The following is a 27299-nucleotide window of genomic DNA, read 5'->3' as shown; positions in this document are numbered from 1 at the left end:
GAAGAGGACTGGACATCAATACAGGTTTTTGACATTCTTTTTGGAAACTGACATGCTGCCTGGAAAAAGCAACTCTTGCTTTCTGAATATTACAGGTGAATAATTTCATTGCTTTGTAATGTTGTTTTTTAGGTAGTTTTCCTGGTAAGAGAAAATTCTTACTAATCTTTATACTTTGCACATATCTCTCCAACAGCAATTTGTGCACTGACTCCCAGGTGCAAGATGCACTGTAAAACTCCAGCTAAGTGTATACTTTCCATAAAAATACTCCTTTGCTGAAGATTTAAGCAAATTTCAACAAATGCTTTCTCCTCCATCTGATATTTATGTTTTCCTTGTTAGATTCTGTTGAAATTCACATTATTTGAGGACTATCTTGTAATGTTTGTGCAGTATTTGAAAGCACCTCCTAGTAAAAAGACATTAAGGCAGTCTATGATACTATAAATAAGAGGCTTTTTTGAGCAAGTCCTCGAGTCATTTTGCTGTAATGACAGCAGGCCTCATTAAACAGCTGCACACACGGCACAGACTGGGGACGTTTGCAATGCCAGCGTGCCTGCCTTTTATAACAGCCCCAAACATGACCCCTGGGAACAGAGCAGTAACAAGAGACATGGGACTTAAATTGCATTGCAAAAGGAGCAGGAGTGTCAAAGTTGGGCTCTCCCTGGGATGGGGGAGCAGTCTGGGCAATGGCTGGAGTGCTGCCTCCTTTCACCTCTGCTTAACGCTTCGTTCCTCAGTTCCTGCTCACCTGCTGTGCTCAGCAGGGTGACATTGTCCTGTGCACGACAGCCACACGCACAGCTCTCTTTTCCTAAAGGAAATCCCATAGCTGTTTTGTCCAGAGTCTCCCAAGTGGGGTGTGTGTGTCAGCACACATCTGAGCACACTGAGCTCCGTGTTTCAGTTGTGCAGTTTTTGTAACATATAGTGTGACTCCTGCAGAGAGCGTGGCACGGTCCCTGCCTGCTAGGACACACGCCGTGTCTGCCTTCGCTGCGTCCCTGTAACACACTGCCTGGTTCACCTGTTCATCAGGACTAGGAAGATCACACGTGCTCTGAAGGGTACTTTCCTGCTCCTGCTGTGGATGCTCACAGCACGTCCCACCTCTTTCCTGGCTCCTTCCTCCCTGGTTGAGGTGTGCAGGCTGGGCTGTGACCTCTCTGGCTTGCCCCACGCTCACCAGCGAGCCCAAGCCAGTCTTGCACCAATAAACACAGAGCACATTGTGTCTTGATTGATGCCACTCTCTAAACGTTACATCCTGAGACTGTAGAACTGAAAGAAAGGATCTGATCTTTCCTGAAATTGGTGAATTTGTACATTTCTCCTCAACAGTCTCTTTCAGTCTTTAGAAATCCAGGGCTGTGTTAGGCTTACCGTGCCAGACTTACACATCTATAATAGTGCTCAGTACAGTAACACCTCCACAGTATTTTATAAACCATTTCAAAGAATACAAATAAATACCTGGAAAATCAAATCACCATTGCTACAGAAACTGCTTGATAAAACCAGCTGTCTTTCTTGCATATCAAATCTGACCCACTCTCAGCATGCAAGCTGCCCTAGCCCTGGCCCCAGAGCCACTCAGATGCTGGCTCATTGAAACAGGCAGAATCTCCTCGAAAAAGGGCTTGTGCCAATGCTGATAAGGGAAACAGTGCAAGGTCAGTAAACAGGGGTCAGAATTTAACTCCCTAAATACTACTGATTTTAGTCTGGAGAGAGGAAGCTAATTTTTCTGACTCAGTGGCAGGTTGAGGCTCTAATGAGGATGCCAAATACCACCTGGAGCTGTGTCAGACTCTCAGCCCATGGCACACGTGGCATAGGTGCAGCTGCCCTCTGCATCACCCACATCTCATGGCCATGGAAGAGCTTCATCCTTCTCTGAAGTTGCCCGAAAAGCACCAAGAGCAATTCAGGTGCTGGCAGAGAATTAGTTGGTAACTGCTCATGTATTTCAGCTACTCCATCCCTCAGCAAAATAATTCTGTCAGGAGAAAAAATAGTAGAAATGTAAGAACAGGAAACAGTTTTGAAATGCAGCTTGTTGTCTACATGATCGAGAAATCAAGCTTGAGAGGATCTTATAAAAAGGCTGAGAGAACCCAGTTGAGCACTTATTCAATTAAGCTGCTGAAAGTTCAACTCTACAACTGTCTCTTTTGTACAGAGACAAAACATTCAAGTCAGGACATCCAGGCACACAGGGGTTTAACTACGACTTTGTAATTTGCCACTGGGTAATCTGGACTATGTCTGCAAGTCATTTCACAAGGTCTGAGGGGTTATGTGCTCCGTGGGTCACTGAACACAGGTGAACGTTTCATAAAATATTGCTCCTTCAGCCCTTCACTAACTGTGTACAGAATCCCAGGCTTCCAGACTCCTGAATTAAAGCTGTAAATCTGTGCTGTCAAAGCCAAAAGATGTTGGACCAGGCAGCGGGTACCTTTATGACATTTTCTTATTACAAGCACTGAGATGCAATTGCTCATAGAGGGCATTAAATCAAATGGTGGACGGAAGCAGCGACAGGAACAGCCCAGCTTCTCGCCGCTCCGCAGGCACTGGCAAAATACTTGCAATTAACCCGTGTGGCTGGGGAGCTGGAAAGTGGAGATGCTTTTCTTTTGGGTGGGTTTTGCTGTCCCAAATTTAATTGTGCCCCTGTGACTCTGACCAGTTGTAATGATCTTAATGAACTTTTACAGAGCAACTTTTTCATCACACTTGGAGGGTGGTATCTGCTGCACCCCAACGAGTGATGCTGTATCCTCCCAAAATGGCATCAGGCACAGAGGAGCCACCTCGGGTGGCTGCTGTCCATGTCCAGAAACATAGAGATAGAATTATTTGACAAAATGAATGATGCTAGAAGACCAGTACTGTGCTGAATTGGTTATATGATTTGTATCTTATACAATCCACAGTAGTTCAGCAGATATTGTTGTTGACAGAAGTTTAACTGTTTGCATTGAGTTAAAGGTTTTGTGTGGACAGGCCTCTCAGGACTGCAGAGGTAGACACTGTGCTGTCAGCATCATTCATCCAGGCCATGGGTTCCTGATCAGAGGAGTTTACTTTGGCTTTGTTGTTAATTGCTCCACTCATTCCTTCTTTGTAGTCAATCAAATTTAATTCTGTCTGTGGATCCAGTAATTACATGTTCTTGTTTTTATGCAGAGCTAATAGACCACCTAAGGCTTTGTGTAAATTAGTTAATGTTTTCTCCTGCAAAGCTGGCGTTTTTCCTGTATTGTGGTGGCAGGTGCAAAATGTTCCTTTGCAAAAAACATATGGCAAATCGCTGAAGTACAGCGAATGCTGACGGGTTTTTGAAGGACAGGGTTAAAGGAGCATGTTCTTTATGATATATGTGAGCACAGTGTTTATTTTATAGTTTGTCAGTAGTCTGAAATGCCTTAAAGTTGCTGCTGAGAAAGCAGATGGAAAAAAACATTCTTATAAGGAACATGGAGGCAAAATAATAATTTCAGAAGGTGCTTAAGCCAAGTGAGAGCAGCCGTGTTGGGCAAACAGGCTAAAAAGGAGCACGGGTCAGTGTCTGTCTTGCATTGAAATGCAAACCTGTGGAGCAAAGTTTTAGGCCAGCTGCATAAAAATGAAGGATTCTTTTTTTAAGATAAACTGATGTCGTCGAATATTAATCTGCTATTCATACTGCAAGAGAATTGTGGTTCTTTGTAGATATCTGGGGGCAAAACCTGGCCTAATGAGGTCAGTGGCAACATTTCTGTTGACTCAGTATGGGCAGGATTTCATTCTAATTCTGTAACTGTTTTTATTTCCTGTAAATAATCCCTGCTAGAGTGGAAGAACATTTTAAAGTGATGGTTTATTCCCAAGGGCGTAACTATAATGCATAAATAAATCGTTAGCCAAACTAAGTAACTACTGTTTTCTGATTATGTTTCAGCCTTCCCATTTATTTCTGTTTTTCCTATTTCTCATGCTACTTTGAAAACAAGTCAAAAATCTACATTTGCTGGCAATTTTGGGATGCCCATAAGAGGGTAACACACACTCCTTTCTCTACCAAACGATCCCTGCTGTGTGTTCAGGCAGTGGGAGAGGCAAAAGCGCACCATTAGTTCAGCTTTGGTTCCCTTCACTTTCTGCTGATCCCGTGAAATTGAAAAAGCAAGTGGAAAAAAATTGAAAGATCCCATCACATTTTCTCCAATTTAAAGTACTAACTATTGTGTTATGCAAAAGCCTGAGGTAAGCCTCAAAGCTGGATCTCTTACATGGCAATTTTCTTGAAGAGTTGTCAGATCACATTTTTTTATGGGTTTCTTCTACATAAAAGTATTTTATTGCATCTGTTTATCCCAGTGACCTGGAATTCATTTATCTGACAAAGATATTTCCACGACTGAGCTTCCAAATGTACAGAGAAAAGTAAGACACATCTGCTTTTAGTTTGTCCTTTCTGTCACTGATTTGAAAATGAACACTAGAGAAGTAAGTGCACGCCACAGAGGTTGCACATCGTTAGTAGCAAACACCAGGTTTCAAACTTCTAGGTGGCAACAACTGTGCCAAACCACAACATTAACATGACTGTGATGGAGTGGAGGAAGGACTGCAGTCAGTGGCATGCAGTGTTTCTCGGGGACTAAAAATCCAGGCAGGGATATAGATCAGCTGATGAAAACCCCTTTAAATCTTCTAACTTGTTCCCAAGTCCCTTGCACAGTAATCAGATACTACGGCCGAGACCTTACGTCCTCCCCTGAACGGTGTATCTGAGCAAGCAGCAGGGATGTCTTAGTTTGGAAGCTGACTCTTAGGCATTTACAGTCTCTAAAACAAATGTGGGGCCTCTTTATGCCTTTGTCAGACCAAAAAAATTACATAAATAAATAAATAAATAAATAAAATTAGGATGGAGAACAAATGCTGTTATGTCCTGGTGCTGTGCTGAAACGGGTTCTTTTCTTAGAGGGAAAATTAGTTAAATGAATGGAAACTTTTGGCCCCTGATGGCTGCTGTATGTACTTAGGGTTCATCATTTGCCTTGCCTAGATGCACATCAGTTCTGCCAGAACAAATGAGTATTTCCCTGATTAATCAGTAGCCCTCGGGGAACTGCTCTTTCTGCACATATATTATGATCATCAAGAAGCCTTACTATCCTGAGCTTGTTGCAGGATATGGAAAATGCAAAGTAAATTGTGCAAAATATATGTTTATTAGACACATTTCTCTGTATCTCTTTCAGTAATGGTGTAATTCGGTGTCCTGAGATGACAAATGATGTATTTAAGTTCATTTTTCTCTGCAGCCCCATAAATGTTATTAACTCAAACATTTAAATGCAAAAAGATGGAAATGCTGTGGGGTTATTTTTGTCATCCCTGAAGGAAGCCCCTGTCATGGACTAACCAGCCCTAATGCAGAGCCTGCCTGGGGTGTTGTGGGATGGGCAATCTCGGTGCTGGTGCCTGCGGCAAAGGGGGGGTCCCAGCTCTCAGCAGGGTGGTGGGGTGCTGGGCAGGCACAGCTGAGCAGGAGTGCCTGAGGCTGGGCTCTGCTCACTCGCTGGAGTCAGAGAAACCCAGCTGCGTGGCTGGCATTCCTCCCAGCAGCATCCTTACACCCCCACTGACACACACTGATCCACTGGGTCGCTGTAACCTGCCAAACCAGCACAGATTCACTGGAGGCTTTGCCAGGTTCCCTCTGCTCTCCTGGCTCAGCCAACACTACCACTCCTGAAATGGAATAGTTGTGGGATAGTTGTGCTGGGCAGCATCCTGGGCAGGACCAGCATAGCCTGGACCCAGCAGTGGCCCAGGGACAGGAGAGAGGATAAAGTTCTTTACTATATTTGAAAGCACAGCTTTCACTTGGCAAGCAAATTACTGGTTAAATCACATTTGACAGACTCCAGAGTAATTGCTGTGTGAGCAGCGCTTGAGTTTAGGAGGCAGGCGTGACTGCGTGTTCACCTGACAATTAGGTGCCTGATCCCATCCAAGCGAGCGTCTCACCATTCTGTGGTATTGGACACCTAATTAAACAGCAAATTAAAATGAATAGGTCTCCCTTCCACTCATATAACCACCTAATTCTGGTTCTGCATAAGGCTTGCCCTATTTCAAGATAAATTATTTGCTTTTGGGCAACAGGGCCTATCTCCTTCCTGCCAAGCACGTGGCCACTTCTGAAGAGGGGCCGTTGTGCTGTAGAGGGCGTGGATGGGGACCCTTCTTTCTTTCCTTTCCTCCATCTTCAGGCTCTGGTTTCCATGGAAAGGACACTCAGGCCTGCAGAGTGGATCAGGACAACCAGTGTGGAGGCTCCTCTGTGTCCTGGGCTGAGACAGATGGAGAGAGAGGGGGCACAGAGCTGGCTGGCGGCAGAACCTTTTGCTTTGCTTTATCTAAAACACCGAGCATCACCGGATCCCACTGCCAACAGTTATCGCTCACTGAAACAGAGCCAGGAGATGTCTGCATGGGAAAGTAGCCATTAAATGCTGCTTGTGTCTCCTCTGCAGTCACAGGGCTCGAGTGGCCCTGCTGCCCTGAGCTCTGCATGGCACTGGGAGCCAAAATGAAAGGAAATGGGAAACTGCAGCTCTGCATTTTCAAAGCAGATTGTGCAGAAGCAGTCTGCTGCTAGCAGGAAGAGCCCTGGTCCTTCTGAGCTGACCTGAGACCTGTGCTTATCCGTGATCATCATTTGGTTTAGGAAACTGAAAAGAACCAAGCCCACTGACTGGGAGAAACTTCCACAAATTTCAGCTCGTGGAAGTCTTTTCACTAATGCTTTTCTCGTATGAAAGAGAATTTGCCTGTCTGGTATTGTCCCCTGCTGGGCCTATATCGATTTCTTTTTTAAAGATGAAAATATATGCTGCAGTGCTCTTGAAAAATTAGAAAAACAAATCAGCCTGGAGCTCAACATAATATCTAATTTTTAAAATGCTAAATAAAGACTATGTGAAAAGGAAGAGAAATATGCATTTTTTATTACAACCTAAGATCTGAGCTTCAAAACTGGCTTGACTTCCCTGACCCCCTAGACTGGAGGGCACTGCTTTTCTGGCACTGTCACACGTTAACAAGGTCATCTACACTCCCAGGAGAAACTCAGAATTCATAACTGGACTTTCAGTAGATGAAAAAGAGAAGAAAGAGAGACTGATTAGCAGTTTCTTTACGTAAAAATATATTCAGAGAAATTTCTGATGCACATGCCCCTTGTTATGATTGGAGTCTTAAGTAGTTTGTTTATTAAGAAAGACAAATGTTTATTTTCTTTAAGCATTTCAGCTCCTCTTAAAAAAGAAAGTCTAGAAAATAAATAAAGTTCAGTGTCAACAGATCCATAGCAGCAGTATTCTGTGTATTATAAAACAAAGGAAATAATACAGATGTCCTTGAGAGTAACTGTTTCTTACAGAGATAAGATGGTGATTAATGGGAAATTTGTTCTTGCCAGAGGTGGCTATCAAGTATAAGTAAATAAATGGTATGGTTCCATTCTTGCAGTCTACCTACCATAAATATTACTACTCTGGTAATAGGAAGCTGTAATACTGCTGGCCATTCGAAGGTTAAGATTGTGAAAACATCCTTGCCCCTAAGGTTATTCTGTTGATGATGTCATTTACTATGATGCCACAGGAAAAACAAATGGCATGGCAACCAATTCAATTTAGTTTTACAATAATTTCCAGAATATAATGTTATTTTCTGATGGTGTCACTGCACCTTGTCAAAATTAGCAAAAGATCTTAACCTCAAGAAGTGGAAGAGCCTCTATGAAGCTGGATTTTAAACCTGATGAAGTGCTGGAACAAATAAATATGGGTTATGTCCCTTCTTTTAAGAGAGCTCCCTATAGGCAGTGGTACATGTCCTGCAGCAGCTGGCCTCCTTCCTAAGCACTCAGTGGGAAGCAGAACATTGCTAGCAGGCACCAACCTCCTGCAGATCTCCTTAGCTCTTGCCTGAAGTTACTTGCACAAGAGACAGCGGATTTCCAGTACTACTTCAACTGGAGACAGAAATTATCCTTCCCCACAAAGACATTCAATCGTCCCCAAAGTTTATTTATGGATTTTGTATGTCACGATCCAAATATATTAACTAAGCTGTTCTGTCAAGAAATATAAATGATGATCATTTGTTAGCTGCAACACTTGAATAATTGTATCAAAGTGTAATAAAGTTATTGAAGGGATTTATTAACCTGATGAAGTAACTAATTAAATCCCTCAAATGCATTAATGAAGGAGGAAGTATGGGCCTTTTTTGGCATAATTGGAGATGGGAAATTGTGCAGCTGGGTCAGCCTGATAAAAATGATCAGATATTCCAAATCACTTTCATTTAGCTAGTCATTTCGGGCAGTTCTGTCACTACTCTGCATTTCTACATTATTTTTCTAACCTAAATAGCTCTGCCTCTGAACTCAATTACTTCTTTTGTTTTACTATGGCCTGAAGTTACATTTGTATGTTTACGAGTTGGGAGCTGAAGCATACATCAGCCAATGATGAGTTTCTTGCCACATGCAGTGTAGAAGGGCCATGAGCCAAAACCTGCCTTTTGAAGTGCCCTAGAATGGCAAACTCATGCAGTTGACAGAGGCCACTGCAAGCAGTGACTTGCTCAGGTACCTATAAACAGTGTCCACAGTGGGAGGTGAGGAGCACAACCAGTCCTTCCTGCTGGCAAGCTGACAGTGTGCTCAGCAGTAAGATGCCAGGTGGGTTTTGGCTCTTTTCTTCCAGCAGCCTTGGACTAAATCAACCTCTTGTGTGAGACGTGGCTGGTGGTTCCTGAAAGTAGACCCATCTGCTGCTAATTGAGTATGTGGCTTGACCGGTACAATCAGCCTGGTACTGTTTTGACCACGTGCTTTGACAAGACACATTCCTGAAAGTTGCTATGTAAGACTTGGCTAAGAAACACAGAGGTCAAACATGGCTGAAGTCAAAATGTTAGCTGTGCTGCACTGATTGGTTTGCACAACCAGGAATCAGGATGAGCAGCCTCTGTTCAGGAAAAAAAAAAGGTGGATGGTAGAAAAAGGGTGCACTGAGCAAGGGAAGACAGGTCAGAGCACAGCACACCGGCAGACGTGCCTGAGGATCAGCCCTGGGATCACCTGCTGCATTTCCAGGCAGTGTTCAGTGAATTAGCAGTTTCTATCCCATTTCCTATCTGCTGAGTGTCTGGTTTAAGCCAGAGCTGATTTCTTTTATAACATTTTTAAAGGTCAGGAAAACCACTGCATAAATACAAGCTGCACTTTTCCAGTTTGCAGTGTTAAAAAGCTTCCAAGTACTCAGGTAGCATTTAGTGTTGGAGGTGCTGCTCTAACCCACTTCAGTAGGATGTGGTCTACCATATGGCTACAGCTGTGTGGCACCTGGGCCGTAAAAATAGGGGAGCTTGGGAACAGACAATTATTTCCAACATTACTTGTGGTGTTGCTGATTTATGGTGGGCTGGAATCAGCAGCGTGAAATGAGGGTTGTTACAGAACTGTTTTTTATGATCAGGTGGCAGTATGTGTGCTTCTGCTGAGTGATGACATTCACAGGACTAGGACATCTGAGAAATAGAAAACTCTGGTTTCAACCCCCCTGTCAAGGAGTTTTTATTAGGAGATATGAAAACATGCAATTTGTGTCTTCCTGGTAGTTCCTGTGCCCTGGGAAAACAGAAGCTGGTCTTTGTAGCTTAAATCAATTAGGAGAAGGATGTAGGATGCCTTTTTTGTTTTAGGCATGTATTTTTCATGGTTGCATTCCAGATAAAATGCTGTTCTGTCAGGGATTCTAATCACCTTTCAGCCATTTATGTAAAATACATGTCTCTGAAAGAGGTAATGAATGCGATGTCCCTGAGGCTTGAAGACTGCTGGGATGTGAAGTGCAACTCTAACGAAGTGAGACGTGGGCATTATTCTCAGGCATCAGGCCTCCCGCCACCACCGATTCGGCTGCCACATTGTGCGTCTCCGCAGTGTGGGAGACAAGGTACAGCATGTGCAGTCAAAATAAATTCACCGTACAACGCTTTACAATAAGGTCACCTCTGATGTAAGGCCAGTATTTAATGGCCACCAGCTTCACTGTAAATCTGTTTTCACAAGCGTCTGCTCTGCTTAAATTGTGAGTCTTGGGAGAGGTGAAAAGATTGATTTAAAACAGACCTGTGAGGTGAGCAGGTGGGGAAGAGAAAGGAGCAAACGTGTCATGTCGAATCATGACATTTCAGGTGATCTACACATCACTGCCTGTCTTTTGGACCTTAGCCTCTGCTCTAAATAGCTATTTAAGAACTTGGAATTGACAGCCAGAGCAGGAGCCAAGACCTGCTGTAGGCTGGGCAGCACCTCCCCTCCCCAGGCGAGCTGGCTCCAAAGGAGACACAATATGCTGCAAGGAAACGTGTCCGCTCCCTCACTATGGCCAGCTGCATACAGAGCCAGGCTGATCCTGTTCCTTGCTGGGGAATGCATCAGATGGTGAACTGAAGCTGCACTTGTTCTCAGCCAAAAGATCACAAGAAGAAATATTAATTTAAATTTTCAGTCATCAATGTCATTCCCTGCTTGTGCTGGAGAACGTGCTGGTTCTGGCATAGATGGGTTAATTAGGAAGAGAAGCAAAGCATTTGCCACCTTTATTTCTATTTGTAGAAATGGAGTTGAGCAGTTAATCAATGTGCATCGCTTAGTAAATATGTTTAAAATATTAAGTTTACCTAAAATAGAACAACTGAAAGATGCACTTTCTATTACCACTCTTAGCTGTTGAATAAAATTTAACACAGAGATAAGGAAATACAGGCGCGTGACAGGCACAATACGTTCTGAACATGCTGCTCTCATCTAAAGAATCCAACACTTAAATATGTCAATATTATTAGTCTGTTTCTGTTTGCTGTTCTGAGAGAGATGAAGTGAACACGACTTACATAATTTCAAAAAAAAAAAGAAACAGAAAATCTGTGTAAGTATCGAAGCAATACAAAAAGGGAAATTGTAATGGCTTCCAAATTAGAGTGCATCTGACAGTCCCCATTTCTTAGCTCTCCGAGTCTTGTAAAATTTTGTGTAACAGTCTGCTATTTTGAGAAACATTAGCTCTTGCCTCTCCCTTTTACAGTCTGCTAAATAGGCTGTATATCTTCTAACCCTGGAGATGACAAAATGCACTCCTTCACCATAGTCCACACAGTGCTAGATCATTTCAGCCTTTTTGAGTAAATGACACACAACTCTGTAACTGCATGATTAGGCCCATAGATTACCAGATTACATCTATAAATCTTCACCGTAGCTACCACTCACTTGGCAGAAATACTGAAGTTTCATCATGTGTTCTCAGGTAGAAAACATGCTGTGAAATGCAACCTAAAAGGTCACCAGGATGGCATTTCCTTTTGTGACCCTTAATGAACTTGCAGCTAATGCAGCAATTACCAAACCTAATTACTTCTATGTTGGCTTTAGAGAATTTCTTTTCCAAGGTCTGGATAGTTAGATTCCACTCCCTTCAGTTTAAAAAGTGAGGTAAATTCAGCTATTTGTACAATTGTTAGACATTTCTGAAACAGGCTATTTGTGCAATAAGGGCTCATCTGAAGGAGGAAGTTGTGCCAACAGAACTTGAATGGGGTATTGAAGAGGTACTAAAAAGATGTGTGTGGGCACTCTTATTTCAGTGCTAGCTTTATTTAAAATAACCTGTTCCTATTCCACCTCAGCTAAATCCAAATAAACTGAAATGGAAAACGTTGTCCAGCTTCTTATATACATATATTTCCTAGTAGCTCTGCATATATATACATATATAAAAATACAAGTTACTGTATCTAATGCAAGTCCTTAGCTGGTGAGCTGTGATCACATACTTAGCATTTATTTAAACATAGAGTTTGGAGATATTGTACAAACTAGTAAATTGCCTTTGTTAGCTAACAAAGGGCTTTGACAAGCTGCATAGCTTTCATTATAACTGCATTTATATTATAGCTGCTAAGTGCTAACTTGTGAGTTGCACCATTTAGAAAAGGAACTGGTATCATCTACTGATTTGGCAATGGTCCAGCACTGGTACATGCTCTTCAAATCACAACATGTTTGACTGAAACGAAGCCAGTGGAATAATTCCTTACAAAGGAGAAGAGCTGAACTGTGATATGTTAGAAGTGGCTGTATCGTTATTATGAGTTCCAACTCTTTGTTCAGTTAGGAAGGACGATAACTACGTTTTGTTATCAAGTATATGGGTGTTATTATCCCTTTTTTCTGCTCTCCATTTTGCTTTCCTTGGAGGGAAGAATTGCTAGGGCTTCTTTCAAGAGTTTGAACTATAGGTACCTGACATGCACCTGCCAGGAGTTGAGCAGAGCAGAATGGCATTTAACAGTGGTCCCTGTTTGTGTCACCTCGCAAAAGTTTTGCTTCCCTAATGGTAGGATTTTGTCTGGTTTATTTATCTTTGACAAGTCAGTTTCCCGTTCATTTTATTTATACTTAATTGGCATTTAAAATGATGCCTACTGATTTTAGATGTATTTCAGCTCTCACCAAAATCACTCTAGGTAATTCCTCCTTTTATGAAGTAGCCAAAACAAAATTCCTAATTTGTGGATAGCCCAAAATTCCCTCTTGTTTCTGTTTGTACACTCATGTGCAGCTATTACCATGGAGAACAGGAAGTGTGACTTTGGATCTTATTTAGCATTGTTGTTAGGTTTCCAATTGTTGAAAGAGACAAGAGATGATGATTTTGAAGATGTCTGGCTGTGTTACTGGTTGAAAGGTTTTCTCATTGCCACTCAGATGTCAGCTGTATTTCTAGCTTTGTATTAAGGTGTCAGGGGCTTTGGATCAGCATGTGCTTTCTCATTTAAAATGATGGAAGTAAAATCACATAAACATAAAGAAAAACTGAAGAGGAGCTATAATAAAATTTTTAGATTAATAAAATGTATAAACCTGAGAGGAAATGTGTTATTCAAAGTCAACTGATTGTGCATAAGAACTGCCAGCTTTAAGAAGGGAGGTAATGGATTATGTGTGAGAGGAAACTTCTTGATGAGTGAAGACTGCTTTGGTAGACTAAGTGCTGTCAATAAAAATGTTCCAAGAAGAGATAAAACACTGATAATCTGTAATAGGGCTGGAATAACACTCTTGCTGGGCTACGATTCAGCCCTAATTCTAATGATTTTCTGATATGTTCCACAATCTTGCAATTAATCCATCACCGTCACAAGTATCAGGAATATAACATACTCCTAAAATAAGCAAATTAAACTTCTAAGACAAACTAATCTTCTTACAGCAGGTAATTTCAGGAAGATAATTCATGCACACATCATAATTTACTACTGGAGATCAGTACTACATCATCTAAACATAGTAACAAATACAATAAAATAAAACAGCTTTTTCTGGTCTCTATAATGTCTGCAGTCCATCTCTGGATTTCCATCCACTGCAACATCAGTGTGAAAGGATACACATAAGTTTAGCCAAGTTTTGTATTCCTGCTTCACAATACAGAGAACTATTCAATTATTGTGTTTCATAAGTTGAAAACTCCACCAGTCTTGCCAAAATAAGTGGAAATGGAAATAGCCATGTAGTTTTTGTGCATGGTACTTAAGAGCGTTGTACACTGGTGCCCTCTACACACACTCATGAGAACTACAGGACTTTGGTTTGGTTTCAAATAAACTTGAAAATGGAACGTGATAGATTAAAATAAATAAATAAATAAGCAGTATGACAAGAGTTATAGTTTATTAAATTTTAAAACAGCAGAAAATGCTATTTTCCCTGAGTAGAAGAGTCATTGTTTCAGTATTATCACCAACAATTTACAACTGTTTCTACAAAATGCCCTGTTTTCCCTAAAAAGGAGTGTCCTCTTTTCTAATAATATCTTATACCTGTTAATTGAAGTTATTTTATTTAGAGTTTGACAAATTCAGGAATCTACTTTTTAAAAAAAAATTAGGCAAACCACATTTTTTAAGCTTTGGGCCTGCACAGGTAGCAAGAGCACAGTGCAGTGGTCCTGCCTTGGCAAGCAAACCCTCCAGAGGAGAAAATGCCATTTATCATCTGACTGTAGAACACCAGGGAAGCAAAGAGGACGCGAGAGGTTGAGGGTGAGACTGTAACCATTTGGGAGAGCAGGAGATGAGAATGTAGAAATAAAAAGTGACTTACAATTGAGCGAATGCACGTGGACTTGACTTTAAGCTGCCTTGCAGTCAGTTGTGGCTGTGACTTACTGGTGAGAACTCAGGTGATAAGGACCTAGCAGTAACAAACACCAGGTGTCAGATATTAAAACAACAACAACAAAAAGCATGTTTCTAACAAGACCTAACAGCTACTGAGAGATCCAAGCCACGTTAAAAAAAGAACTCCAACTATCCATTTTACCAGCAAGTCCCCTCTATACTCCATATGCTTCATGCTATAGAACAGACCCAAATCCATCGTTTAGCCTTCTCATCATCTTGTCTGACAGCGGGATTACAGCACACATAATGGTAAGATGCACTCACTGCTGTATTCTTACACCTTTTAAAGTGTTGTTTGTTGCTGGAAAACTGTGCAGAGGCATAAGTGTGATATGAGGAGCCTAAATGGAGCCCCACTGTTTCTTTGTGTGCTCTCCCAGCTAACTGCACTGCTGACAGACAGCACTATTAAGCAGTCATTAGCACCATGTCTGAAAGCTGGGCTTCTGCTGATAATAACAGACTATTCAATATTTTGAGCCTTTGTAAGAAAGAGGGCACCTAAATGAGAATAATGAGGTCATTCTATGACATGCCTGAGGATATAAAACCATGGGTAACTTTTTAGCTTGTTTGATATGTGAGCACATTACACTCAACTGTGACAGATTATTTCTAGCCTTCAAAAAAAAAAGCTTCTTCCATTAAATCACACCACACAACACCAGCACCAAGGGGTAATCAAAACACTGGTGTCACTATAAAGCACAACCTTCAAAATAATTCTGTGTAACCCAATCAAAAAGAAAACATACATGGACATATGTGAAGTAGAGCAAGGGATGGAGAGAGTGTCAGAAAACCACCCCATTTTAACAGTTAGCAAAGTTTAAAAGGATTTTATGATAAAACAATTACTTCCAATGCCGCGTAATGTTTTCTTTTGCCAAATGAGATGCGTGGACTATTTTGGTTTTGATGAACAAACTGAAATTTAAATTTTAGATCTGCTTCTTGCTTAGAGCAGTTGCTGTTTCTCTTAAAACTGGCTCGCTTTCCTTTGCAAACGGGCCCAACACTTTACAGAAGGTTTTGCACCACGAGACTATTTCAAGATTCTTCGTGCAGTCGAGGAGTCTGGGTTTTGAGTGGGGCTGTGCTGCGTATCTGCTGTACATGACAGTCTCTCTGGTTGTTCTGCTTCCTAGTGTATCAGCCCAGGAGTGAATGCTACAACATACCTAGGTCTATGGATTAACATGGTTTAGTTTGTTGCTCAGCTTAGTGGTTTAACGCTCTCAAACTTTACAACAGCAGTAGGGAAACTCTCCCTTTTTCCTGATTGCTCTCCAATTTTGCTTCCTATGTTCCTGCCTACAGAAGTGGTGCTCAGGGAATTTTCCTGGGCGTGTGAGTGTCACACAATTTTCAGTTTTTGCTGAACCAAAGAAGTGTGCTGGCCCTAAGGTCTTTTTCTTCCTTTGGGAAAGCTCGGTGACCTTTGGTAGATGTGTGTGTACGTAGTTTAGCTTCATTTTTATTCTATTTTCATTTTGTATTGTTTTTAGTGGTGTCATTAAGTGTGTAGTTAAGGGAGAGCTGCATAATGCAATTTACTTCTTCGTATTTAGCTTCAGCTTCTGTACGTCTGTTTAATGGTGGAGTCTAAATGCACAAGCACAGCTGCTGAGAACTCAGAGCTGAGCTTTGTGAGCTCCCTCCTGCCCTGGGCACCCACAGCAGGTACAGCTGGTTGAGTATCAGGGACTGTGAGACGTGCTCAAGATGTTGCCTACACCAGGGAGGACCTTTCCCTTAACTGGCTCCTGCAGCATCACCTTCACCCACCTTGAGCCGGGAAAGAGGGGAAGGGCACAGTCCTCTCCTTGGGAACCACTGAGGACTGATAAAGGCTTAAAGGAAAAGAGTGGTTGTGGGAGCAAAAGCACCTTGCTCTCAGAGGGCTCTGCTTACTGGCAGGCAGTTTCTCTTTGTACCCAACACAGGAGTTACCCTGGAGGGAAACAGACTGGCAAGTTTGCTTCTGTTCCAGTTTCTCTCCTTTTAATTTACATTTTCTTGGTCTTCTATTGTTTTTTACAAGGGATAAAGTCAGCAGTTCCATTTAGACTAGAAGGAAAGGTTTAATTCAAGTTATTCAGGGACATTACAAGCTGTGTGTGTTAATTTTTTTTTTACTTCATCTAGCCCTCAAGCTTATTAAAGTTTTATTTTTAATTAAAAAAAATTAATGAGTGATTGCCCTTTTTTTAGTGGCTACTTTTAAGATTAAGCCTCTTCAACATTATAATTGGAGTAATATGCACATGCCCTACCTGAAAGGCAATTACAAATACACACAATAGCATGTACTGTTTGTTTCATAATCTTAATGTTTCATTAGATGTTTGCTGGTTATGAATTATCTATCAGCACAAACAGAACAGTTAATTCTAATTACCACTATTCTTGAATCACTAACAGTCCACCCTGAATTTGAATAAAACACTATCCTGGAAGAATGGGAAAGTAGGAAAAGGGACTGTTTCCTGGTATCTTTTTGGTACATCAAATAAAGCCTGTTTAAATAGATTATAGATTTTAAATGCAGCGGTTATTTATTAGCAGAAAGGCTAGAAAAGGAAAAAGGGTTTCTCAGTGTTCTCTCAACCAAGGAATATACACAATGGCTGGGACGGCATCTCCCTTCGCATCGGCCTGGCTCAGCCCCTCTGGACTTCCCAGGCAGCAGAAGCAGGCTGTGAGAACTGTACCTGGGGTATTTTAATACATCTTTATCATAATCATGATTTATACCTTGGGCAGTCTTATTTTCAAAGCTGGGAAAGTAGTTTTGCTGCTCATTGAATTAATTGCATAAGCCATGACTTTTAAATATAATGTGTATTCATTAAAGACACTAAAATCTGTGAAGTTCTATTAAAAGCTAACAAATAATACAGACAGTGTAATTGCAGGAGGCAAGTCTGGTTTTCCAACATCAAGAGCTGGCTTAAGCTTTGTTTGTATTTTAGACATATTTCTTCATTATGCACTGGATTAATCTGCCAGCCTGTTTGGCTAGAAGGCTTAAAAGATGACTGGCTGGGAGAGATGTCCTGCTACTTTAACTCTGTGCCTTTAGCTTTCTACAACATCACATTATATTTATTGTGTGTTTTTAGAGCCCAAGCTATCAAAATTAAGTAATATGGGAACTTCAGGTCGTAATAATTTAGGTCTCAAACTTAGATCAAAAATCCTCAAGTTTATAGAGAAAAATTCCAAAAAATATATTGAAAGACTGAGGCTAAAAACCAAATAAAAAGATGACGTTGTATTGTTTTTCATCTCACAATCTTTGGGTCAAATGCAGGATTTTTTAAAACAATTTCAGTTTGTAATACTGAGAATAATGAGAAAGTGGTTATTTTGTCAGAACCTAATCAGCAGAATCTGAAAAACTAAGTTTAAACTCTTTCATTGAAAGTTTTTATTTGGCAGAACAAAGTAATTGTTTATCTCAAGTACAAAAATGCTGCTGGGAAGAAAATCAAGCTGGTTTGGAATCTGCAAACTTTGGAATCCTTCTCTTCTGGATTCCACTGTATCTGAATCATCTCACTTTTTAAATGGCTACATAATTCGGATTACAACATTTCTGAACTTTTGTAATGGGCAACAGTTCTCATGCAAAAAATCCCAATGCCAACTTGCGACTGTGTTATGACACTGCTGTCTGTAAAAGGGACTTGGGAAAAGGAAGATAATCTGACAATCGTGAGTTTTAAGTCATAACTTTTCCCCTTGATTTTAATAAAACATATATTTGCCTTTATGAAAGAAGGATTTTTTTTTTCAGAGGAATTAAGTATTCGATAATAATTGTGTTTTTTTCTCCTCTCTAGTGTTCATAATGGCTTCTGGGCTTTTGGTTTACCCTTTTGGTTTCAACTCTGCTACTGTGAAGAGATTCTGTGAGAATTCAGACATCTACTATGCAGGAGACTGCCAGATTGGCTGGGGGTATATGCTGGCAATTGTTGGGGTCATGTTGTCTGTCTTTTTACCATTCTTTGCAAAATATGCACCAAAAGAGCACATATCTCCAACTCCAATACCTACTATTTTATAGTATTTTATTACTGTTCAAGAACAAAACATTCCTGTCTACAGGCAATGGGCAGAAACTGTTATAGCACTTCCATTTAGCTGTATTGCTAAAGAGAAAAAAAAAGGAGATGGGGAAGAGAAGGTCAGATTCACAAAGACCAAAAGTGCATTGATAGTCTTCCGTAGGTATGAGCAGCGAACACTCTGGAATTGAAATAAGATTAATTAATAAGAGCTTTTATACTGCTCTAAATATATAATGGCATAATGCCTTAGACAAAAAAAATAATCTGTTTATCCTCAAAACATCTGTCTACCTCCCAGTTTCTTTTGTGTCTCAAAATCGTAAGTCTTTTAAAAGTTTCAATTCACTTTTTGTATATTATTAGATGTCAAAACTTTTATGAACCCAATAATTTTAAAATCAATAATGATATTTTATTACAATTATTTTGATTAGTGAAAAAAGCGCCTACTAGTAGCCACAGCCTAAAATTCAGCTTGGTATCTAAAAAAGAATTGTATACAAGAGAAAAGGTTCTTTCTAATCTACATGTATTAGTAGTACCTGCAGATGGTAAACTGTCAGCACAGTTTTTAATACTGATCTCATCTTCAAGATTTACAGTCATCTTCATAAAGTCTTGCATAAGATTGAGATGACTTTTTTTCCTGAGAGAGAAAGATCTAACCACTTCCAAAGGCTTCCTGATGATTCAGTAGTTTAACAACAAGGGAAAAAAAAAACCGCTAAGAATTTGGTTTTAGTATTTCTTAAATTATAATTTTAGGTGGACTTTTACAAAATTATTTGAACTATTACAACTGTAGAGTTTTGTTGTTTGCTTTTTAAGACTGGTAAGAAAAAAATCTGTTTACAAAAACGCAGGTGCCTGATGGCCCTTGTATGCAATGATAACACAAGCCAGGATGAGCTAGATTCTAATATTTCCATTTCTATTAAGAGCCCATTATTGTAAAGAAAAAATATACGTGAAAGGCTACGGGACACGACTGATAAGTGTCTGATGCTGTGTCAGAACTAGCAAATGGCCATATTTCATGGGTTTGTATGTGAAATTTGTGAAGTCTGATTTCCACAGTAGCACTGAATTCATCACTATCAAGCACTGAAATAAGTGCACTTGATTGCCTTAAGCAAAAGAAACATTGGGTTCTGGTCTCACCCCACCGTTATGTTTTTCATTTAAAATGAAAATTGAATTCTAATTCTATTCTCATCTTTTATTTTCTATTATTTATTAAAAAAAGAAATAACCACATAGATTATATTTAATTCAGAGCTATACTTCTTAGTTTTGTATTTTGGATCAAACCAAGTGATCAAATTTATTATTCTTCACTTAGCTGAGTCCAACTGATTCCTGATTTATTTTTTTTTTTAATGGAAAGTGTACATGAAAGGGCAGACAGAGACATGTTGAGGATGTATAAGAAAATGCAAACAAATAGAACAATCACTGTGTTATTTTAATAAATGTCAAAGACTCCTGCAGTCTTGTTTACATTCCTCACCCTAAACTTCAATAGAACGTTGCGTTGTTTTCCAAAATAACTGTTGTTACATTTTCATGCACTCTAAAAGCAAATTCTGCACATAAACTTGGCAAGTTCCATTAGTAATCTTTGAAAATACAGATTTCAATGTAGAATTAAATACAGAGAGAGAGAGTGTGCGCTATGCGTTTTTGCTCACAGTGACTGAGGAATTACATCTTCTAAGTATTTAATAAAATAGGTTGAAGGAACGCCTCTAAAGTAAGAATGAATTTCAGTCACTTCTGTATAGTAATGTATGTTTCAGTAATGTCTTACACGTTTTTTAATGAATGGCTGAAATTGATAATTTTCATGTAAGAGTCAGAGAAGTGAGGAATAACAAACAACATATAAAAAGAAAATCATCACCACAATGTAGAGAGACAGAGATGCAGGCTTTTCTTTCCTAACCAACCTGTGCCTTGACACTAGAACCATTATACAAGACAGGATCAATATGGTTTAAAAAAAAAACCAACCAACCAACAACTGAAAAATGTTGAGTGATGTGTATAAACTGTATGACGTAGGGTTTTTTCTGTTTGGTGTAATGTTTACGACTGTTCACTTAATGTTTCACTAGAAAAAGTGATTTGTTAGTGCAAAGTAGAAAACCTTTTTTTGCAAAGATCTAAACACTTACTGAAAGTAAAATTATTTTAGAGCTTTATTAACAGCCATAACATACCTAGCAGATGCAAATGACCTATTCCTGTCACTACTCATTCACGTAACTTCCACGTGTGCAGAACTGGAACCATCAATCATTCAACTGAAATCAGCAGGACTACAACGTTTGTGTGATGTTGATGACACACAGGCGCTTGCAGGTCTGGTCCCACCGTTCAGCCTTCCCTTGTAGTTTTAACTTACTGTTACAATGGACTCTTACAATATACAACACTGCTGTACCACATCCTTCCTAAAATTCAACTTCTGTTGTGAACATCATCAAGCTCTATATCCTGTCATATTCTGCACCTTTTATGAGTTAAGCTAATGCTTCCATTTGGAACTTTCTTTAATATTTTATAATACATAAAGGAAATAAAATATATGTATGACCTCTACAACTGGATAGATGAAACTCTCCTTCAAACATCCATGCTCAGAACCAGCTTAGCACAGAAGGTAGAGATGATAAGGCAAGGGATTCTTACAACAGTTAGTAAAGCATATATACTTTAGGTTCCTCAACTGGAACATTAAGGGGGGTGTTGCTAACAATACATGTGCTAACACTGACAGATCACTTTTTTAAATAAAGACTGTCTGCGCGTTAAACTGTGTAAAAGCATTTTCCTGTTACAAGTCAAACGATTTACTGGACCAGGTTCAAGTTTTATTCTAAATATATAATTTTTTAAGTGTAACTAAAAGCTGTATTTTCCATTAATGTGTTTCTGCGTTGACTAGCTGGCTCCTTTTTAGAATATTAACTGTTTTCTGTATTTGACTTGTTGGATACAATATTTCAATTATTTTAAATGTGAAATTTCCAATTGCCAACACTGTATAATAAAATTAAAAAAAAAACCCAAACCCTCCACACTGTTCACTATTTTCTTGACAACACTTTTGTTTTAAAATTCCCAACAGATCTGGTACAAAACTTTTGAAGTATGGGAACTAGCTAAGGGGAAAAGGAAATAGAAGCAACAGGAATAATCTATGCAAGTTTGAAGGCAAAGACACATAAACATGTCCATGGTCCATCCCTCGTAAAAGATGTTTCTATGGCAAAGGCAAGGAAGTTCTGTGTCCAAATAATTACTTCTCTCCAACTTCCTCTGTGTCCTTGAGCAATCTTCCTATGGCTTCAGGGTCTGTTGCTATTTTATACAGGTGTTATTCTGATTATTTATTTTTTAAAAAACCATGAATCAGATAACATATCAATGGGAACCATATGAACACCCAATATACACAGCTGCATCCTGTGAAATCTCTCTGTAGTATCTATTATGTTCATTTCTAGAAAAGCTTTTACACGTGTTCTTGTAACCCAGCAAAGGAAAGGGAACCTGTTCATTGGAAATGGAACAAAAACTACCTCCTTACTTTCTACCAAAGAGCAGTTTTAATGCAATATGCAGAGCTAAAGTGAACTTTGGTGACATTTGTTAGCTATTTAACTTTGACCAAATACTCCTCAAAAGAATTATATAGTCAACATTTTGAAATAGGTTTGAAGGAATTTCTAAAAATTGAAAATAATGAAAAGCAATGGCAACCTGAATTACTAGTGATGATCTTTTTCTAAGAAACTTGCACTACTGCAAAACTTTAAACATTTTAATTCAGAATTTCTCCAGTAAAATCTAATCTACTGTGTAACAGAACCCTGTTGTTATGTATTTAACTGGGAAATGTAAGCTCTGAAAAGTAACAGTGGAAACAAAACATTGTTACCAACATTTGTTGGACAACAGCATAGTGATATTTTCAATTATTTAATCAGAGTTTCAGTATTAGTTTTGGTAAATGCTTTAGGATGTCCATCCTTTCCAGGTAATTAGTGAAAATCGGTTTCGGACAACCATTTAGACTTTTAAATTTCATTCATTTTTTTTACATATGCTGTCATCTCAACATCTGCAATTTTAACAAATTCTTGGAAAGTGTTTTGTTCTTGAGTAGTTGCTGGTCTTACAGAGACACACTTGAGAATGTTCCTTTTTGCGTCATAGTTTCCCATGCACCTATGCACTCGACCTCTAATTAGTCTTGGAAGCTCCCGGTCCTTCATCAAAAGCATAATAAACAAATAAAAAATTACACACCTTTCTAACATAGAGCCATTCAAAATGTCCAGTTATCAGATATTAGTGGATTTCTGAAGACTACCCCAAAATGCAGAAGGAATTTACATCAGCTTTTTTGCTATTATCAACTACTTAGAAGCTGAACTGAAAGTCCCACCTTTTTTTTTGCTGAAAGAGAAGCCTGAGGATGCCTAAATAGTGACTGGGTTATTGCTCTAGACCAGTGTGGGGACAACATGGTATAAGCATCCAGTTTTCCTTTTACAAAGTAATTGTTTGCTTTACCAGAACAACGTAATATTAACTTCATAAAATGGATTATAGCTAGTGGTGTCTGTGTTAGGTATGGACACAGGAATACTTACAATTTCGTAAAATACACATGGCAGACTCTCCTTTCCATCTCTCAGAAGAAAATTCTTTGCCCCATAAGCTCCAGGTGTGACTGCAGAATCAAGTGTGCCTGAAACATTTAGCAAAAAGAAATAAGGATGTAAACTTCAGAGCAGTACTAAGGGTGATGTGCAAAGACACCACGACAATAATTACTACACAAAAGCACTAAGACATGTCGTCAGCATCAGCGTTCTCTGAGAACTTGTGCTGTCAGCAGTGGAAGTCCCAACACAAATTATGGGCTTTACATAGTCTTTGAATAGTAAAACTGTGTATGAAGTCTCTCTAAACTGAGTGACCACGTGGTTTTCACAACCATCACTGCAAACATGTTATGCCCAACACAATTCTCTAAGTTTTATTGATCTTCATATGCAAATCAACTTTAAACACCTGCAACCTTGTCAAAAGAGGTTTCTGAGATGCCATTACATTGTATATTCTTATTCACCTCGATTTAAAGTATTATCAGTTACATCACAATCTACCATGCTTACCTAAAACTTCAAATAACAGTGCAGTTTTGTAAGCATATTGACTCCAGTGCCTCATGCTTTCAATGACTGCAGATATGATTCGCAAAGAATTCTTTTTGTCTTTAATTTTTAATTGAGATGATGAAACTTCCTTTCAGAGGAAGATGAAAACTCAAGTTAGAGATACACACTCACACAATTTTAAAAGGCACACAGACATTTATATATTATGTTAAATATCCACTATTTACATTAAAATTAAATTATTTGTTCAGACTACACAAACAACTCCCTGCCAATTTATATGATTGTGCTGAGGATTGTGAGTTATTACAGTATGAAAATTTCATTTTTAAATTTTCAGAACCTGAAGGGTTTGTAAGGCAGCTAGGACTGATGAAAGCCTTCTCTTTCCACACTTTTCTTTTTCTTTACTCTTTTCTTCATTGTATCTTCCTATCAACTCTCTCCATAAGTTTACCTGACTTTTGTCTTCTGAAGCACAATCAAATTGTTTTTCATTCATTTTATTTTGCTTAATATTGTGGTTAAACTGGTATGCCAGACTATGATCCTGCAGACGTTTTGAAGCAGCATTGGGTTTCACTGGCCACTGTCCTTTAGATGTGTATGTTTGGTTGGCTTCTGTTGTTTTGATATGCTGAGATGAATTACGGTTATCAAGGGGTTTTGGCTGCTGGACAGTTTTCAAACTAGTTGAAAGGCTCTCAAACTTCCGAATAATTCCACTATCAGATCTTGAATCTGTTGTGTTACTTAAAGGAGTATACTCATTTCTGTTCCAAAATTTAGTACTGGGAGTCTTTTCTTCTGCCCTGCAGTGCAACATAAGACATAGTTCAGTATTGCAGTACCTATTGTGAATACTCAGATATGTAATTAAATGATATAAAAGCAATTTATGTATTGTTGTTCTAGCTTTAGAAAAAAATCTGCTAAATATTCAGACTCAAAGCACTTGAGTATACACTTAAATTTACCCACAAAAAGGACAGTGATTACACCTGTGATTAAATCCAGCTGAATTCAATAGGCCTTAAAACCTTGCTACTTTGTTGTCCTGCCTGGTATAAGGGATTCTTCCTCACCTAAGATTCACATCTTTTCCATAACTCTAAAATACAATAATCAAAGTTTCTTCTGACAGTGATATTTCTGACTTCTTCTTCCACCACCAATGAAGAAATAATTTTACAACAAACTCTAGAGCTGACCTTATTATTTCTAACACCCTTCATTTTATAAAGGCAGCTCAGAAATTCCTTCCACCTCTGTTCCATTTTGCCTTTGAAGGCACTTTTCTGAAACATTCGCCCTCTTTTTGCCATTGGAAAGGAACAGGAAGAAGGGAAGAGAGAAAAAGGACAATTATAACGTTGCTGGAAGTTTTCCTGACAGCTCTAGACATCTGAATCTGTAAGCTTTTCATTGGTTTATAAAAGCAGAGTTCACAATTATATTAAGTTTTGATTAAATATTTTGCTATAAAATTGCCTTAATGTACACAGAGAAACTTATTTTGAGTCTATTGATAAATTTAGTTTGAAAGTGGGAAAAACTTCAAGCAAAAGGGAATCTCAAAAAATTCCATCCAAGACTACCAAAATTCAATCAACTCTTAGGTTAAGACTTAATTTTAGGCCTGATAATAAGGCTAGATATAAGATCTAATTAATAGGCCTCACTAGGTACACTGGAAAGATAATACATCTCAGTGGGTTTTGGCTTATAGACACAATGGAATTATGATCAGTGATCACCTAAGAATTAAAAGGGTTTCTCTGAATGCTACAAGAATATGGAAAATTTAAGATATAGTTTCACATGAGATTAATTTTGGTTAAGGAAGGATAATAAAAATGAAAGACTTTACCAACCTGCGGGCATACAAGTTTTTTCCAGCATTTGCTAAATTAGACATTGATGCATTTGGTGGTTTCATAAGGGAAGGAGCCCTCTGATGTTCTGTTGGGCTTTCAAAGATAAGTTTAAAGTATCAGTGACATAGTGGCAGCTTTATTGTACAACAGACACATAGATCATAGTTTGTAAAACAATTATTACCCAAATAAAAATCAGTAAGAAACAAATAACCTGCTTTTACATACCCATTGTTTGTTGCTTTCTGTAGTTCAGCCACTTCTGGGTTTGCAGTTCCCCAGCCTAATTCTCAAAAAGACAAAGGATTGAATATGGGTACAAACTGAAAAGATTGAGGTGTAATAGGTGTATTAGGGCTCCTACTCTTTTTTTGCTTAATGTTCCACGCAGTCTCACACAGGAATGACCAGGAAAAAACAAACAAACAAAAACCAACACAACAGAAATGTGATCCTTTGATATCTGGAATTACAAGACAACTTCTAACAAGTAGGTTGCTTCTCTAGACAATGCTTGTTACAGACAAAGCACAAAGACTTTTACGTTATTATAAGTAAACTCTTTCACTTTAAGTAAAATATAAATAAAGTACTAAAGACAGATTCTGCATCATTCTTTCCAAGCAGAATTTGAAGAACAGAAGTTCCCTTCTGAATTACAAGACATCTTACAAATGTTTCTTGTTGTAACACAGGACTTGAATGTTGATTGAAATCAACTGAAAACAAAGGTCAGTTTCAAGAGACTCTATTTAAATGCCAGTGCTGCTTCATTCTCTAACACACAAAGAGTCAAACTCCCTCTAGGCACAAAGTATAAAAAGCTCAATTGTCTAGAGGAGAAAGAAATTTCCTGGAGGACATTTTTTACATAATGAACTTTTCAGAAATAAACACAAAAGATGTATATAGTTCTTGATAGAGACAATGTCCAATTTAATACAATACAATGATAAAGTTAAGATTTATCTGATTTAGAGCTATTCAAAAAATATAACATATCTTATTTACCAAATGATGTGGGAGAAAAGTCATAAGTACAAGTCCCAGAACTGGTACCTGGCTCGTTTTTAAGTGGATTTGAAGTGAGAGGCTGTCTGCTTCTTTTTTTCTGATTGAACAGAGGTACAGGCAGACAACCTAAAAGTAAAATAATAATACTATACCAACAGCAACAAGATACACAACCTACACTTAAAATGTGTAAATAAAATTACTTAACAATTATTTTACATCACCCATAGGAATTACATTTCATAAACACAAAACAGACCAGCCATTGCCTCACAGAATGTATATTCCCAGCCCTCTGTCCTGCATATAATCCTGCAAATGAAACATATCCCTTAGTGACCAGTCCCCTGACTCCATTCAAAATCTTGCCCTGTGCTGCAATAAGACAACACATACAAGTCCACTCAGGAAATGGGGGTCTAGGACTGAATACTTGATATCCTGTTTGAGTATTGGGTATGTGTGTGTATGTAGATATAAAAATATAAAAGCATAATGAGGTATGAACTATGAAGCACAAAAGAAGGGATGGTACCTGCTGTGCTGCGAGTGGGAGTGTCAGCTAGACTCCTTTTCATTTCTTTGCTGTGCCTTAATACACAACACTCTATTGATTACTCCAAATTTGCTGTATGGAAGTTAGATAAGCAGACAAAGTAAACTCATTCATGTTGTAAACACATTCATATTTTATGCGATTTTATGTCAGTTTCTCTTAACTCTCTCTACACCCAGTTACAAGCATCGCTTCAGACACAAGCCTAACACGTGTGAGCAGCTGTACTGAATTTAGG

The 27299-nt window shown here is 38.9% G+C and overlaps 2 protein-coding genes across 2 annotated transcripts in view; one reads left to right on the top strand and one right to left on the bottom strand.

Moving 5' to 3' along the window:
- The window catches only part of LHFPL7 (LHFPL tetraspan subfamily member 7), a 55837-nt gene extending 37422 nt beyond the window's left edge, over positions 1-18415 (top strand). The window contains exon 3 of the mRNA XM_029083551.1: positions 18189-18415. Coding sequence (XP_028939384.1) covers positions 18189-18415 — 227 coding nt within the window. The remainder of the gene's footprint in view (positions 1-18188) is intronic.
- A 4089-nt stretch (positions 18416-22504) lies between these two features.
- On the bottom strand, positions 22505-27083 carry SPATA22 (spermatogenesis associated 22). The gene is made up of 8 exons (XM_029083550.1): positions 27041-27083; positions 26551-26631; positions 25720-25774; positions 25489-25584; positions 24072-24426; positions 23612-23741; positions 23084-23181; positions 22505-22696 (listed from the first exon to the last, which is right to left on the bottom strand). The coding sequence occupies exons 1-8, from the start codon at positions 27081-27083 to the stop codon at positions 22505-22507; spliced, it is 1050 nt and encodes a 349-aa protein (XP_028939383.1).
- Positions 27084-27299: the final 216 nt, after the last annotated feature.

Source organism: Antrostomus carolinensis, unplaced genomic scaffold (genome assembly GCF_000700745.2).
Source record: "Antrostomus carolinensis isolate BGI_N321 unplaced genomic scaffold, ASM70074v2 scaffold13462, whole genome shotgun sequence".
NCBI lineage: Eukaryota > Metazoa > Chordata > Aves > Caprimulgiformes > Caprimulgidae > Antrostomus > Antrostomus carolinensis.
This window is presented reverse-complemented; position numbering and strand designations above follow the sequence as displayed.